Raw genomic sequence first — 17,507 nt, forward strand, 5'->3', positions numbered from 1 at the left:
TTCATCAGTTTTACTTTCCACGCTACAGACTCCTCGTGCTGCCACACTTCAAGGCCCGTCACACACCTGCTAGTCATCACCTGCACCTGACCGCTATTACCTGAGTTTTCCTGCTCTAGGCGCCACCCCGTGTTCAAACAACAAGGCTGCATCTATTATAAAATTTTAAAACAAATACAAAAAATATTATTGTTGTATGAATTATTTTTTTCAAGTTCATCAATACTTGGGCTAACATAATGAAAAAAAAACTAACTTGTACAACTAACTAACTTTATTTGGGCTCCGTGAGGTTGAATTCCCAAATAATTAAATAATTTGGCCAGCCAGATCCTGGTAAATTATTGATACGCCCTCCTGTACACGTTATCTGCCCTCCAGTGGTCACAGTGCGCAACTACACCTCTCAACCGCTATATGTTTTATTTTGACAGTTTTGACCGGAAGTAGGGTTGTAGAATTGTGTCTAACTTGATAGTAGAGTGCTGTTGCAGTTACTCATTGTGACCACAGGAGGGCATAAACACTCATGATTTGCATGACAGGTTGTTAAACTGACAGCCAGTTTTAGTGATTTTTAAAGTAATTTCTAACCACCATATTCCTCCATATTTATAACATAGAAAGAAAATGATTAATTCTGTTCACCAGAAGTCTTAATACAATAATTATTGTTATTATTTTAATTTTTAAATTAATGAATTTATTTTTTAATTTATCAAACAAATTGCACATGTCGCTCATTAAACCAGTAAGAATAACCACAATGCAAAATTCAAACAAACATGCCAGGGGGTTAGGTTATATAAACAACAAAAAATGAAAACAAAACATAAAACAAACAAACAAAATAAAAACAAAAGTGCATTTAAGGTGCATAATAGTCTTAATATACTGTTATTGTTACAGAAATTGTATTCTTACAGAACAATATAGTAATTGGCTAAAACAAAGCTTTTGTATTTTGTGTTCATCTAAAAAAAAAAATTGATCTTTGTCAATACATATGTATTATGTTGCATATTACATCATAACTTTACTAGTGTATCGGGTGATGTTTTTGTTACATTATTTTTCTTTTAACTGTTTCTTTGTATATTTTATTACGTGGGTACATCAAAAACTTAAAAATATGAAAAGAAAAGAATCTATTCACAAAACAAAAAACAAAACAAAAATGGTAAGGGGTTTAGACTGAATAAATAGTTGAAAAGGAAACAGAAAGAGGGGACATCTTTAAAGGGCCAGTGTGTAATATTTGGCATGGTTTATTGTCAGTCTGAATCTGAATCTGAATATTCTACCCATTAATATGTTTATACAAGTGTATGATCGTTATAAAATAAAATTATATTATGCTTAATAATTATGCTTTTATGTATATATATATATATATATATATATATATATATATATATATATATATATATATATATATATACATTTATATATATATATATATATATACAGTACAGGCCAAAAGTTTGGACACACCTTCTCATTCAATGCGTTTTCTTTATTTTCATGACTATTTACATTGTAGATTCTCACTGAAGGCATCAAAACTATGAATGAACACATGTGGAGTTATGTACTTAACAAAAAAAGGTGAAATAACTGAAAACATGTTTTATATTCTAGTTTCTTCAAAATAGCCACCCTTTGCTCTGATTACTGCTTTGCACACTCTTGGCATTCTCTCCATGAGCTTCAAGAGGTAGTCACCTGAAATGGTTTCCACTTCACAGGTGTGCCTTATCAGGGTTAATTAGTGGAATTTCTTGCTTTATCAATGGGGTTGGGACCATCAGTTGTGTTGTGCAGAAGTCAGGTTAATACACAGCCGACAGCCCTATTGGACAACTGTTAAAATTCATATTATGGCAAGAACCAATCAGCTAACTAAAGAAAAACCAGTGGCCATCATTACTTTAAGAAATGAAGGTCAGTCAGTCCGGAAAATTGCAAAAACTTTAAATGTGTCCCCAAGTGGAGTTGCAAAAACCATCAAGCGCTACAACGAAACTGGCACACATGAGGACTGACCCAGGAAAGGAAGACCAAGAGTCACCTCTGCTTCTGAGGATAAGTTCATCCGAGTCACCAGCCTCAGAAATCGCAAGTTAACAGCAGCTCAGATCAGAGACCAGATGAATGCCACACAGAGTTCTAGCAGCAGACCCATCTCTAGAACAACTGTTAAGAGGAGACTGCGCCAATCAGGCCTTCATGGTCAAATAGCTGCTAGGAAACCACTGCTAAGGAGAGGCAGCAAGCAGAAGAGATTTGTTTGGGCCAAGAAACACAAGGAATGGACATTAGACCAGTGGAAATCTGTGCTTTGGTCTGATGAGTCCAAATTTGAGATCTTTGGTTCCAACCGCCGTGTCTTTATGAGACGCAGAAAAGGTGAACGGATGGATTCCACATGCCTGGTTCCCACTGTGAAGCATGGAGGAGGAGGTGTGATGGTGTGGGGGTGTTTTGCTGGTGACACTGTTGGGGATTTATTCAAAATTGAAGGCACACTGAACCAGCATGGCTACCACAGCATCCTGCAGCGACATGCCATCCCATCCGGTTTGCGTTTAGTTGGACGATCATTTATTTTTCAACAGGACAATGACCCCAAACACTGGAGTGCCGCAGCACTCCATCACTCTCCAAGAAGGAGAGTGATGGAGTGCTGCGGCAGATGACCTGGCCTCCACAGTCACCGGACCTGAACCCAATCGAGATGGTTTGGGGTGAGCTGGACCGCAGAGTGAAGGCAAAGGGGCCAACAAGTGCTAAACACCTCTGGGAACTCCTTCAAGACTGTTGGAAAACCATTTCAGGTGACTACCTCTTGAAGCTCATGGAGAGAATGCCAAGAGTGTGCAAAACAGTAATCAGAGCAAAGGGTGGTTATTTTGAAGAAACTAGAATATAAAACATGTTTTCAGTTATTTCACCTTTTTTTGTTAAGTACATAACTCCACATGTGTTCATTCATAGTTTTGATGCCTTCAGTGAGAATCTACAATGTAAATAGTCATGAAAATAAAGAAAACGCATTGAATGAGAAGGTGTGTCCAAACTTTTGGCCTGTACTGTATATATATAGCAAGGGCCTTGCTTTAGAGAGGTCGCCATCTTGCGCCGCCATGTATGTAAGGCAGACCGAGTGGACAATCCAGCCAGCCAGAGAACGCGTTTCGCGTGTATAAATGAACCAACGAAGACAGCGGAAGGAAGGAAGAAGGAGGAGGAAACAGCAGAGAGTGTTAGTAGTTCGTCGATAGAGAGTAGTGAAAAGTTTTTTAGTCATAAAGTTTGCGAATGGACCACACTTACCACGCAACAGGAGAGAATGAACCCAAACCGTCATCTGCAAGGAAAAGAAGACGCAACTTCACTCCTTATGATGCACTCTCTGCGGCGCTTTTCCACCTGATGATATATCTCCCCAACGATGGTAGCAGTAGCACCGAATCCCATTCTGTGCATTCAGCCTCTCTTCTCACCCGCTCAGCATCAAACACATGGAGTTCCTCATCTGTATGCTCCGGCTCAAACAGGTATGGCTCTGGGTCTGTGTCCACTACAAGAAACTCTTCAAAATCGCGTTCAAAGTCGTCCATTGCAGCTACTATAGTCCGGAGATATTGCTAGGCTAAATAAACAGCTGAGCTCTGTTTACCGGCTTCACTGTCAGTCAATGTGCAGGCTGGAGATTGGTGGAGCAGAGAGGGGAGGGGGTCCCCACTCGGAATGGTAAACAAGTATGTGTGTAAAGTTATGAAGTGTGTGTGTTGCGCTAGAAGAGTCAGAGTTTGGGACGGAGTCTTTTACCCCCTGGAGTGTTACCAGAGTTTCTGGAGTGCTCAAATAAACTGGCCTTTTTCCCGAATGCTCCTCTGGTCTCCTGCTCGTGAGTGATTCATTACAATATCGTAACATGGTTTAGATTTCTAAATAAATATTCACCTCATCGCTAGATACACCTACTCCTGAAAAACTTGTGCGCAAGGCTTTTTGTCCCTACGAGGCCACCGTCATTTACCCGACGGGAGGGGTGAGCGAGTGAGCCCTGCAATCTAGAATTTGACCACTGATGTCAGTGTTTTCAACCCATTTTACACACTGGCCCTTTAATAGTTTTTATATACTATTATGCTTGCCTTGAAGCTTGGTAGAGCTTATGGTTACACAAAGCGTTTAATTATCCGATGTAATACAAGCACATGTAAATACTGCCCTCCAGTGGCCATAATCCGCAACATCTGATGCTATTATTTTTATTTTGAAAATACTTACCGGAAGTGTCCCTGTGTAATTGTGTCCACAATTTAACTTTAACTTCATTGACTTTAACAATGACGACACAAGCACAGAGGTGTAGTAACACAGTGTCACCACTAGAGGGCAGTATATAGATAGGATTCCATTGCTCTGCCAGATATCAGTTCAACAAGTGTAAAGATTAAAATCTATGGTAGAAAGAGACAAATTAGTGATTTTTAACAGCAAAATGAGAGTAAGAAAAAGTAACTGGCAACTAAGGCTACAACTATAGGACCTTACTTGGCATTGTAACATGCCAGAAGTGATGTTTTTTTATTGTTTATTATATTATACTTTAATATATTATCATTATATTTCCTCCAGACTCGACTACTGTAACGCACTTCTCAGCGGGATTCCCAGCAAGAGCATACAGAAATTACAACACATTCAAAACAGCGCCGCTAGAATCCTGCTGAGAGTACGTAAATATGAGCACATCACACCCATTCTTCACTCACTACACTGGCTACCCATCTCCGCTCGGATCGACTACAAAGTCTCCCTCCTCACATTCCAGTGCATCCATGGCAATGCCCCCCAGTACCTCAAAGAACTCCTCACCCCCCAGACCTCAGCACGCTCACTCCGCTCCACCAACAGCCACAGACTTCTCCCCCCAAGTGATATATCTCCCCAACGATGACAGCAGTAGCACCGAATCCCATTCTGTGCATTCAGCCTCTCTTCTCGCCCGCTCAGCATCAAACACATGGAGTTCCTCATCTGTATGCTCCGGCTCAAACAGGTATGGCTCTGGGTCTGTGACCGCTACAAGAAACTCTTCAAAATCGCGTTCAAAGTCGTCCATTGCAGCTACTATAGTCCAGAGATATTGCTAGGCTAAATAAACAGCTGAGCTCTGTTTACCGGCTACGCTGTCAGTCAGTGTGCGGGCTGGAGATTGGTGGAGCAGAGAGGGGAGGGGGGTCCCCACTCGGAATGGTAAACGAGTATGTGTGTAAAGTTATGAAGTGTGTGTGTTGCGCTAGAAGAGTCAGAGTTTGGGACGGAGTCTTTTACCCCCTGGAGTGTTACTGGAGTTTCTGGAGTGCTCAAATAAACCCCATGGTTTAAGGACTAAGAGCCGCACACTGGGAGATCGAGCCTTCTGCTCCTCTGCTCCTCGACTGTGGAACACCCTCCCAGAACACCTGAGGGTTCCACAGTCAATTGATTGTTTTAAAAAGGGCCTTAAAACGTACCTTTTTAAAAAATCTTTTAATCTGTAATTTTTGCTCATGTTACTTTGATAAACTGCTTTTAACTCTTGTTTTAACTTATTTTTTCTTTTCTTGCTGTTGTAGCACATTTTTCGTTAAATATAAAGTGCGTTACAAATAAAATTTATTATTATTATTATATTTAGATTTCATGCATGTTGTGCTTTTCATATTTTTTTGCAGTGGTTATCTTCTATTTAGTTGTTTTACATATTGTTTTAAATTATTTTACTCCAGTGTTCAGTTTTATTTGCATGCTTTTATTGTGAAATTGCATCTGCTACTTTTTAATGTGTTTTTACTCCAGGCCAGCAGAAGTGACCTGATTAGTGTAAATACCTGCATCTGTGAGCTTTTACCTTTTTGTATAAACCCTTTGTTTTAATCAGTGAGGCGCAAGGATGCAGGAGGAGCAGCAAATGGTGCGCTAGGGAGGAGAAGACAAAACAGCTGCTATACAGAGGTGCCAGGGAAGCCATGTTGGGAGAAGCAAAAGAACTGTGTAAAGCAGCGAGGCTAACAAGGGGGCAAGGAGGAGCCGCCAACCTGGGGCAGGACAGAGCGGTGCTCCAGCATCGTAAAATGACGTGAGCGTGAGTACCATAACTGCCCATTATTGAAAGTTCTGTGGAAAAGAAACAAAGTCGGCCCAGGCTTGTTGGATTTGTTATTACAGCTCATCTCTCTCTCTCTCCTGTTTTTTTTTTTTTTTTTTTTTTTTTTATGAGGGCCTCAGGGTATGGTGGCAGAGAGACAAGTTGGTGCGGTCCTGCCACAAGGACAGTGTTCCCCAGCACCGATGAATCTGCTCCCCCAAATAAAGACATTTGAAATTACATATCATTTTAGGCCATTTTAAAGGACTGTTTTAAACTTGCTCTTTTTAGGACATTTTAATTTCTTGTAAGTTTCAATTGTTTTTAGCCTGGGTTTTATTGTAATTTATCAGTACATTTTTGTACACATTGGTTATCCAGTTTGCTCTCCACTTGATCCAAAGAATCCTTTTTATTCAAAATACACTGATCCCTTCACCCCCCTTACAGATGCATATTGAGTACAAAGAGGCACAAAACAACCACAAAGAGATAAAAATGACTAAAGATGCACAGAGTGACCATAAAGGGAGAGAAAATAACCAAAAAGAGATGTAAAACATCTGCAAAGAGACACAAACAAATGCAAAATGACCAAAAAGAGACACAAAACAACCAAAAAGAGACAGAGTGACCAAAAAAATGTCTCTTTAAATGTGTCTCTTGATTTTATGAAGGAGGGATGGTTTGGTTTGACATCCACGTCTGCAGCACACACAGCAGTGCTTACTCCGGAGAGCAGTATCGGCCAGCAAAGAGAATGCTGTTGGTCGGGTTATGTCGGATGAAGAAGAGGAAGGGGTGGTCTGCGACGAACATGGATGGAAGAGAGCGAGGTTTTAAAGTGACACCAGTGGAAGCAGCAGCCTCAGTTCCCTCCTCATTGACATCCACGAAACTCTTGTGAACGACTTTTGACAGTACCAGGTTGTTGGCTGTGGAAAGGCCTGTTAGCAGAGCAGAGAGAGTCCATTGCTTTATCATGCACACTAAATGAGAGATGCAGGCTACCTTGTGTTTTGCATTACTGGCTCTTGTTTTTCGTTGTGCTTGTTTAATTTTCAAGTGCATTTAACAACATTTTTGTTTGGGTGTGGGTTTTCTATGATGTTTGGATTTCTTTTTTTGGTCACGTATGTTGTGCTCCTAAAATAGGAATGCAGTTTGTGTCTCACCCGAAAAGTCACTCTTTCTGACATCAAATGCGTCCACTATGCCCATGTTGATCAGGATATTTTTCATGTTGTAGGTCTCCTCCAGCTTGAATCGAGGTAGACCCACTTTAACATCAGTTTTACGCATCAGGTCTGAACGAGTCCACTCCACAAATTTCTCATAGGTCAGCTGCGCCTCCAGCTAGTGTGAATACAGTATAGATTATTAGTCTGTCTGTTTATAATGGTGCATTTGTTCACTGTATGTGCATATGTGTCCTACCTTCTCCAAGCCTGTTGTGTCGTCCTCTATGTCATTGGGCAGGAAGATGAGCATGCTGAGCTCTTCTCCTTTATAGTGCATCTCTAGGATCTGTCCAAACACATTGAGGTTTTCATTTCATTTTAAAATAATCTGATTTATTCATCCTGAGAAACACGTTGGTATTTGGAGAAAAAAAGCCCCCGTCTCTATTAGTTACGTATGGAAATTATGGTAAAAACCATAAGTCTGATGGTTTCAGTCATTATCAAAATGAAACCAACTGTTCTTTGTATCATGGTCAATCTGTCCACTGTATTTAATAGAATGGGCAAAACCATACTGATGTAAAACATGGACTTTACCTTGAAACTGGGATCAGGAACCACGATGAAAAGGAATTCACTTCTCTGGCTCATCATCTTCACCGGCTTAGTGTCACTCTAAAGACAGAGGCAAACAGAACAAGCATTCTTTTTTAAAGTGAGTTATCATCACATCATGCATCAAAATAATGATCTGTATATCATAGTTCTGACCTGAGTTTATGAGCATATCTCTGGTTTTCTGTCACTAGACAGACTCAAAACATTTCATTTCTATAGTGAATGCCTGATGTCTTTGCATTTTTCAGTCTGGTAAAACTTTTCACAAGACATGCTAATACCATGTTTTCCATCAAAATCAGTGTTGTTGTTTTTAAATCCCAGAAAACCAGCTAAAAATAGGCAATAGACTATGTTATGTTTAGGAAAGAAACACGGTGAGGATGTGCGTTAAGATGATTCAAACTTCATATAGTTACAAACCCCAGTCTTCCGGGCAAAGTTGTTTTATCTGACACATCCACCTCCCCAAACTGCCTCCCTCTTTATTCTTTGCTTCCTACAGCGGATTGGTCACATGATTGCAGCCTTCCCCAGCACGTGGGTTATACACAGATTACTGGATCATGATTACGAGGGATATGTGCGATATTCAGTGCATTCCTTTTCATAGGAAAATGTATGCATGGTGCTTGAGAACAGCCTGAGCTGATAAATACCCATCACTTCTGCGGAGTCATTTGTCGTGGGAGAGAAAGCCAATTGTAATCTTTCCCATTAAATACAAAAGCCAGATGTTAGTGGGTGTTAGTGGGTTTTGGAAAGGGGCTTAAGTCGTTTTCTCAGATGAAAACTCCCGAAATGCTCTGGCATCAAGAGTGTAATTGCAGCGGGGATGGGGTGTCATATCAACACAGCTCCAGGATGTAATTCAAGGATATCCCTGAAATTCTATGACCAACAAGAATGCTGGCATTGTTCCCAAACTATTTCTTATTTGGGGAAGAACTTGGATAAAATCTTTTCTAGTCTGCTGCAGTTTGCACACCAGTGGTTTCACTGAGTTACGGCAGATCAAACCACAAACTTTTTAAAACTTAAAGACAGATCACTTTCAAGCTTAAAAATCCCGTCCAGAAAAATAAACACAGCTTTGTAATGGTCTATGATTAGAGTGCCCTGCACATGCCAGCTACAGCATTACAGAGCTCAGGTTAACTGTGCGCAGAGTGCTGCTTTTGTTCCTCAGGTGTTTCTCCACCTTGAGCTGTTTTTGTGCAGGGTTACCTTGTTAATTCTAAACTGAGCATCAACAGTCTCATCCTTGTTGAACTTTTGGTTCCAGAAGCCTTTGAAGTAGATGGCATTGACCAGTACCAGCTTGGTCCTGTCGTCCAACACGCCCTCTACCAGCAAGTCCTTGATTTTACCTTGTGAAGAGTAATGAGCAAATCACTGAAGGTACTATGCAGGATTGTCAGTAATTTTTTATAAACATGCTAGGCAGCCAACCCTACCACCAACCACAGATTCACTTCTGTTTGGCCTTTCGCCTCGCTGTATTTGTGTTTTTTTTGGCACTGTGTCTCTTGGATGCCTGCTGCTTATAGTGTCACCTGGTGGCTACCTTTTTATAAAGCCATGACCTCACCCAAACGCTGTGCAGCTACACACCCAAAAACATCCTGAACACAGAAAATAAAAAGGAAATACAGGCAGAGGGCAGAGAGGGATTATTTCATTGTGAGTCTATAAATTGATTTTTATGGAAAATCTTGCAAAGTACATCTTTAAGAAGGAGACACAGGCAGCTCTAGTAATGTTTTCATCCAAAGTTCGGTCAAATTTGAGGTGTAAAAGGCTTGGGTGGGGGCCAACAATTTCAGTCTATGTGATAAGTGTGTCAATATGAGATCTACCTTTTGTCTGCTCCTCAACCCACTCATTGATGTGGACCCTGGCTGCCTCATACTCTTTCATAAAGTCCACAGGCTCCAGCTCGGCTTGGTAGTGTTTTTGGGTTTCTGCTAAGAACTCCTGGAATCATAAAAAGCACAGTGAAATACTCACATTAATCCATTAACAAACACGAGAGATGTCAAGAAATAGACGACTATTTTATTGGCATGAATTTCAGTTGAATGTTGACAGTTTTTAGTTCTTTGAACACAGGATGGATATGTTAATCCCAGAGAACAGGGCTGGTCAATCAATCATTAGTCGCATTCAGTTCCTTCAACTTTTGCATTTTAATTTTACGGTTTAATGGTTTCTGGTTGTTGAATGATCACATAATCATAGAGTTAGCTGGTTGAGCAACACAGGTGCCACTTTTTTACTGCAACTGTATGGCAGGAGTTTACACAAGTAAAAGGTATACTGTGCAAACTTTAAGGCTGAATTGAAACTCTAAAGTCTGAAAAATCCAACAGTTTCACCACCATAACCAGAAATGAAATCATATGAACAGTTTAAAAAAACTCAGTCAAGTAATATGTTATGTAGATACAGATGGTTTACCTAGCATTTATCAAATCTATACGCTTTATATTGTATACAAGTAAGTATCTCTCTTCTTATAGCCTACTTTGATGGTCAGCTGCCGAGCTGTTGGTAAGCGTCTGTTACCCGGGCAGTGGTAGATTTGGGCAGAGCCTGTCGCTGAATGAAGTCACTCTGACTTCAGCTCAGTGTGCAGGAAAAGAAATGAAGTGAGAAAAGTAAAAAGCTAAAGTCAACCAACATGCTCTATGAGGTACAATTATTTTTTTGCGCTATTGAACTCTTTGGCAGAAATGGTTTATAATTGTTTGTGTTAATGAGCCAACAGGCTAACTAGCCTCTCGAATCCGTCCTATCAGTTTTCCAGTCACCCTTTTTGTTATGACGAACAGACTATCACTGCCTGCTGCTATGGAGCGTTATTTCCTCTCACGCAGGCTCACAACATTCGTGCTAGTTGGCCGCTGACTGTAGTCTTTGCAGTGTATTCAGTGAAACTCTGGCCGAGGCACAGGCAACATGATGCGACGCAACAGTCAGCCTTATTGCCACAAGATCTTTGATGTTGGTTTTGTACGTCAATTCAATTCAATGGAACTTTATTTATCCCAAAGGAAATTCTTGTGCCGGAAAATGCTTCAAATTATAGGAACACTAAGTACAATAACAACAATTTAACATTCACAACCTGTACCAACCAGAATAGCCAGTGGGTTCCTAGGGACAGGGTCACTTACTGGACCCAGTTTTAAAAACAATAGAGTATTAAATATCTGGCAAAATATTCAAATGTATATACAGTACAGGCCAAAAGTTTGGACACACCTTCTCATTCAATGCGTTTTCTTTATTTTCATGACTATTTACATTGTAGATTCTCACTGAAGGCATCAAAACTATGAATGAACACATGTGGAGTTATGTACTTAACAAAAAAAGGTGAAATAACTGAAAACATGTTTTATATTCAAAATAGCCACCCTTTGCTCTGATTACTGCTTTGCACACTCTTGGCATTCTCTCGATGAGCTTCAAGAGGTAGTCACCTGAAATGGTTTTCCAACAGTCTTGAAGGAGTTCCCAGAGGTGTTTAGCACTTGTTGGCCCCTTTGCCTTCACTCTGTGGTCCAGCTCACCCCAAACCATCTCGATTGGGTTCAGGTCCGGTGACTGTGGAGGCCAGGTCATCTGCCGCAGCACTCCATCACTCTCCTTCTTCGTCAAATAGCCCTTACACAGCCTGGAGGTGTGTTTGGGGTCATTGTCCTGTTGAAAAATAAATGATCGTCCAACTAAACGCAAACCGGATGGGATGGCATGTCGCTGCAGGATGCTGTGGTAGCCATGCTGGTTCAGTGTGCCTTCAATTTTGAATAAATCCCCAACAGTGTCACCAGCAAAACACCCCCACACCATCACACCTCCTCCTCCATGCTTCACAGTGGGAACCAGGCATGTGGAATCCATCCGTTCACCTTTTCTGCGTCTCACAAAGACACGGCGGTTGGAACCAAAGATCTCAAATTTGGACACATCAGACCAAAGCACAGATTTCCACTGGTCTAATGTCCATTCCTTGTGTTTCTTGGCCCAAATAAATCTCTTCTGCTTGTTGCCTCTCCTTAGCAGTGGTTTCCTAGCAGCTATTTGACCATGAAGACCTGATTCGCGCAGTCTCCTCTTAACAGTTGTTCTAGAGATGGGTCTGCTGCTAGAACTCTGTGTGGCATTCATCTGGTCTCTGATCTGAGCTGCTGTTAACTTGCGATTTCTGAGGCTGGTGACTCGGATGAACTTATCCTCAGAAGCAGAGGTGACTCTTGGTCTTCCTTTCCTGGGTCAGTCCTCATGTGTGCCAGTTTCGTTGTAGCGCTTGATGGTTTTTGCGACTCCACTTGGGGACACATTTAAAGTTTTTGCAATTTTCCAGACTGACTGACCTTCATTTCTTACAGTAATGATGGCCACTGGTTTTTCTTTAGTTAGCTGATTGGTTCTTGCCATAATATGAATTTTAACAGTTGTCCAATAGGGCTGTCGGCTGTGTATTAACCTGACTTCTGCACAACACAACTGATGGTCCCAACCCCATTGATAAAGCAAGAAATTCCACTAATTAACCCTGATAAGGCACACCTGTGAAGTGGAAACCATTTCAGGTGACTACCTCTTGAAGCTCATGGAGAGAATGCCAAGAGTGTGCAAAGCAGTAATCAGAGCAAAGGGTGGCTATTTTGAAGAAACTAGAATATAAAACACGTTTTCAGTTATTTCACCTTTTTTTGTTAAGTACATAACTCCACGTGTTCATTCATAGTTTTGATGCCTTCAGTGAGAATCTACAATGTAAATAGTCATGAAAATAAAGAAAACGCATTGAATGAGAAGGTGTGTCCAAACTTTTGGCCTGTACTGTATATATATATACATATATATATATATGTAAGAAGTGTTACTACAGTACTAAGATACTAGAAACTCTTGTCTGGGCCTTAAAACTAAAACAGCTTTGCTTCATCGGTGTCTGAGCACAACAGGCTCACATACACATACCTCTTTAAACTCATAGGTCTTCTCCCCATACAGCCTGTTAGCAGTGCTGAGAGCATAGGCGTCATCTGGCTTGTTGATGGCAGCCAGCAGCTTGGCAAACCTGCTGTGGACATTTTCTTCATCATCCTGGGGTTTCAGGTGCTGCAAACAGCCAGAGAAGAACTGAGTGTTACAAAGACACACTGAGCCAGAGAAAAGACAACATTAATATGGGTCATTGGGATTGTGTGACTGTTAAATGATGAGAATAGACACCATAATCATTGGTAATGCTGGTGCTCCGTGCTACAGCGTTGCATACACTGCACTCAGAGGCAACCATTATGGAGAGAGAAAATTAAACTTTTTGCACTTTTATTACATGGTCGGTCTTTTCTTTTTGAATAATGCTACCATAGTGGCCATTGTGTATGTGCTAAATGCTGCCCAGTGATAGTGACATAAAATGGATGATTTTGGAGACATTGTCCTCATCATTTACTGTAGATAGAATGACTTTCTGCAAAACCTCCCATGACTTTTAATTTTTCTTTATGAGACTTTCGGCACCTTTTGAAAAGAAAGTGGAAGAAGGCAAAACCAGACCAAACTTTAACAAGCTTTAACAGCTATAACATTCATATAAAATAACCTGTGGGGAGTTTTTTTTTAGAATTCACTCATTTACCCACCATTTTGTTGTTTTACTTTATCATGGACCAAAGAAAAGTTAGGGTGGAGTGCTTTTGTTACGGTGCCAAAACACTGAATTTCCCATCTGCTGCATAAATCTGATTGTTTTGTTGTTTTAAGCTTCACATTACACTTAATATTCCTAAATCAAAGCTGCAGCAAGGTATCAGAATTAGCAAGCAGTGGGCAGTGGAGCAGTGGGAAATGAAGTATAAAATACTCTGGAACCAAAATCTCAGACTTCCTCACCAGGTGACATCACCAAGTTTAATCATTAATCATTCCCTTTATTTTGGGTTTCCTATCACCTTGAGCAGATAGTCTGGCAGTTTGCTGCACTGCTTTGACTGCATCCGCATCTGTGTCTGCGACTGCATCGCAGACTGCCCATCTGTTGGCTGTGCCTCCTCCGATGCCGGTTGCTGTTCCTCAGTGAAGCAGAGGACCTGGGGATGTAAATGATAGTTTCTCTTATTAAGATAACTTTGTGTGTGTGTGCGTGTGTGTGTGCAACTGCACTCTCTGGTGACTAACTTGTGTAATAAACCTCTCCACGCCCTCTTGTTGAATCGCAGACACACACACCAAGGCATACATGTGCAGACACGTTGTCTTCACCACAACTAACGCCTAACTCACTCACTCCCAGGGCTAATGCCCTCTTGTTAACTGTAAATGGTCAACCGTTAACATTTACCACAATGTATTACCACTATTAACAATAAACTGTGAGGCTGTCATTGGGTACAAAGCCAAAGAAGGCACAATTCATTCAAACCAGGCTATCTGGTTTAAAGTTTATCTGATAAAATCAAATAATTATGAAATAAATCAAATGATGAAGCAACCATCTCTGCAACTCCCATTCCTATTTCCCTTTATTATCTCCCAGGTGCAAGGGTGTGTAATACAGAATGATCATGGCTTGTTTGCTTAATCTCAAATTTCTTTTGTAATTTGCAAAGTACGCTGCTTTAACAGCACAGTTTTGTTCTGGGGTCACTCAAATCTGGACAGTGGCTGCAAGTGGTCAAACTTTTTGAGTGCTGGAAGAAGTTTTCACATCCTTTAGTAAAAGTGCAATACAATTTTGTAAAAGGTAAATGAACGGAAGTATTAAAAACAAAATGAGAGTAAGAAAAATTAACTGGCAACTAGAGGGTAACTTTGGGGGTGGCTTGGGAACTGGAGGGTCATCAGTTCAAGTCCCTGTATGAACCAAGTATCGCAGTGGGATTGGTAGCTGGAGAGGTGCCAGTTCACCTCCAGGGCACCGCTGGCACGCCACTGAGCAAGGCAATGAACCCCCAGCTGCTCGGGTATCACTCCAAGGCAGCCCCCTCGCTCCAAAATCTTTCTATCTAATGCATGTATAGGTTCTGTTTGTGCATGTGTGTGTATTTTGGGTCTGTGTGAATAAGACAACAGAGTGAAAAGAAATGTAATATCCCCTCTGGAATTAATTAAGTATATCTTCATCTTCTTCTTCTCCTTAAAGCTACAACAAAATGCAGTGACAAGTATGATATTGGCCTCTCAAATGGAGTAGATGAAGTGGAATAAAGGTTTGAAGTCGGAGAAAATGGAAGTACTCATGTAAAGTACAAGCACCTTAAAATTTTACTTCAGTACAGTAAATGTGCTAAGTTACATTCCACCAACAAAATTCACTCAAGAAAGGATCATATCGCTCACATTTTGGCTTTCATGCTTTCTTTGCTGATCATTTTTGTGATCTACAAATCAGGAATTGAACCATTCCTCCTCCGATTTTCCGAAGCAGAATGGAATAGATCCCTGTCATTTCTGCTGACGCAGGAAGATAGAATGAGTAATCAAAGCATGTGCAGGCACTTTCACCTGCCACACCCAACCAACGCTGCCAGATAGTTACATGTAGGTAAGAGCTTTCCCAGTGGAAATTTGGATCAGAGCCCTCCTGTCATCTCTAACACCAGTGTGTATGTTCATTCATCTTCTAACCGCTTCATCCTCTTGAGGGTCGCGGGGGGGCTGGAGCCTATCCCAGCTGACATCGGGCAAGAGGCAGGGTACACCCTGGACAGGTCGCCAGACTATCGCAGGGCTGACACATAGAGACAAACAACCATTCACACTCACATTCACACCTACGGACAATTTAGAGTTATCAATTAACCTAGTCCCCAATCTGCATGTCTTTGGACTGTGGGAGGAAGCTGGAGTGCCCGGAGAGAACCCACGCTGACATGGGGAGAACATGCAAACTCCGTACAGAAGGGCTCCCACACCCGGGATTGAACCGGCAACCCTCTTGCTGTGAGGCGACAGTGCTAGCCGCCCAACACCAGTGTGTGTCAGTGCTTTTAAAATTACTTGGAAGATGCCTTTTCAGTCAACTGATCATCAACTGGCGGTGAGTTGGATCAGATAGTGGGGGAGGCTGACAGACCTGGTAAGCCCAAACATGAAATGAGGGTGAATTAGGAATGTCTGGCTGAGGACCCTGGCTGTGAGGTCTTCAACTCCTTCCTCTAGAGGCATTTTCTGTATTTTGGGGAGGCTATAGAGAAGGACTTTTGCTTGGCCTCATGAAAGTTCTGGGAAACCATTAGACACCTCAGGAGGGAAAGCAGGGCTGCTCTCAGGCTGTGTTCAGCAGGGGAGGACAACTGCTGACACGGACTGGGGTTATTATCAAATGGTAGAAAGAGCATGTAGAGGAACCTGAACCAGACCACCACATCTTCTGTGGAGGGGGCAGAGTCTGAAGACTCGGGGGAATATCCCTGGCAGGGCACCAGATGTGGGTGAGCTTCTGGACATTGTGAGGCTGTTTTGGCTGACACGCCTCCAACACCTTGATGAACCAGATCAACTATCTTTCAAAGACATTTGATGTCATGCTTGTATAAACACACCCAAATGGGTCTGATACCATGAGAACTGTAACTCTGTTCACTTCCACAGTGTGTGTGTGTGTGTGTGTGTGTGTGTGTACTGTACCTTGGATATCTGTCTGGCCGTGTTGCCCCCGGCCCCCATCATCACCATAGCCAGGGCTGAAGAGATGCTGAACGGGGAGAAGAAGATATTCCCGGTCTTGTCTTCATTGCTCAGCTTTTTGAATAAAGCCAGAAGGAAGGTGGTGTTGGCCTTGGTTATCTTGGATGGGGCTCTTGTCTCCATTTTGTCTGAAACAGAGCAAAGCATTATTCATCACACTATAAACTGTTGCATATATTTTACCTGAAAAGTTAAATAAGACAAGATATGTTTCTCTGACTGAGTGAAACACAATTAGCTTTTAAAAAGTTTAAATAGGTAGGCATCAATCTCTTAATAACATATAATATGAATTTAAGCAGCTTTTGCAAACCTTTAACTGTTTCGTACTTATGTTTTATACAACTTGGGAGTGTCCCTTCCAACAATGCTATCACCTCCCAGACATGTCAAGACAAATCCCCTTACCTTCTTTTCCCTTAACTTTTTACTCACTGATAAATCTGAATCGATTTAGATTGTTAAACAAATGTGAAATCTCACCAAACTCAGTAAAATCACACAGATGTTGCTCATCAGTACTCCACCACTGTTGTCTTTGGAAACCACATGAAAAAGACATTAATCAGAAGGACACTGGCTGCATAAAGCCTGGTTCACCCCTGTTTTATTTTGCCATCACTCCTATCATTAAAATCAAATGACAAGAAGGCACATTCTGTACTTACTGACAGTGACTCTTCTTCGAGGGAACAGGTGATCTGGAATGATTCAGTTACAGGAGGATATGTTCTGTTTGAGACATCTCTGTTATTTTATATTGACACTATTGACACACCCAAGTGCAAGTCAGGCTGCAGCTTGAGACAGCGTCTGGAAATCACACCCATCAGTGAAAGTCACACCCA

The 17,507-nt window shown here is 41.4% G+C and overlaps 2 protein-coding genes across 2 annotated transcripts in view; one reads left to right on the top strand and one right to left on the bottom strand.

Annotated features, from left to right (window-relative positions):
* The window catches only part of LOC144458910 (leukocyte elastase inhibitor A-like), a 256,223-nt gene that overhangs the window by 12,329 nt on the left and 226,387 nt on the right, over positions 1–17,507 (top strand).
* Positions 6,534–17,433, bottom strand: LOC144458902 (leukocyte elastase inhibitor-like). Its single transcript, XM_078162732.1, has 10 exons — positions 17,328–17,433; positions 16,600–16,787; positions 13,923–14,060; positions 12,943–13,083; positions 9,807–9,924; positions 9,175–9,317; positions 7,927–8,004; positions 7,583–7,672; positions 7,321–7,501; positions 6,534–7,092 (listed from the first exon to the last, which is right to left on the bottom strand). The coding sequence occupies exons 2-10, from the start codon at positions 16,780–16,782 to the stop codon at positions 6,872–6,874; spliced, it is 1,293 nt and encodes a 430-aa protein (XP_078018858.1). The 5' UTR covers positions 16,783–16,787; positions 17,328–17,433; the 3' UTR covers positions 6,534–6,871.

The sequence above is a fragment of the Epinephelus lanceolatus genome, chromosome 20 (genome assembly GCF_041903045.1).
Source record: "Epinephelus lanceolatus isolate andai-2023 chromosome 20, ASM4190304v1, whole genome shotgun sequence".
Classification (NCBI taxonomy): Eukaryota; Metazoa; Chordata; class Actinopteri; order Perciformes; family Serranidae; genus Epinephelus; species Epinephelus lanceolatus.

Excerpts from the sequence above, each read along its gene's own strand:
- LOC144458902 (XM_078162732.1), bottom strand. The coding sequence starts at position 16,782 with ATGGAGACAAGAGCCCCATCCAAGATAACCAAGGCCAACACCACCTTC. Across the intron at positions 14,061-16,599 it reads CGGCCAGACAGATATCCAAG|GTCCTCTGCTTCACTGAGGA; the intron begins GTACAGTACACA and ends TTACATCCCCAG. Across the intron at positions 9,318-9,806 it reads GGTTGAGGAGCAGACAAAAG|GTAAAATCAAGGACTTGCTG; the intron begins GTAGATCTCATA and ends ACTCTTCACAAG.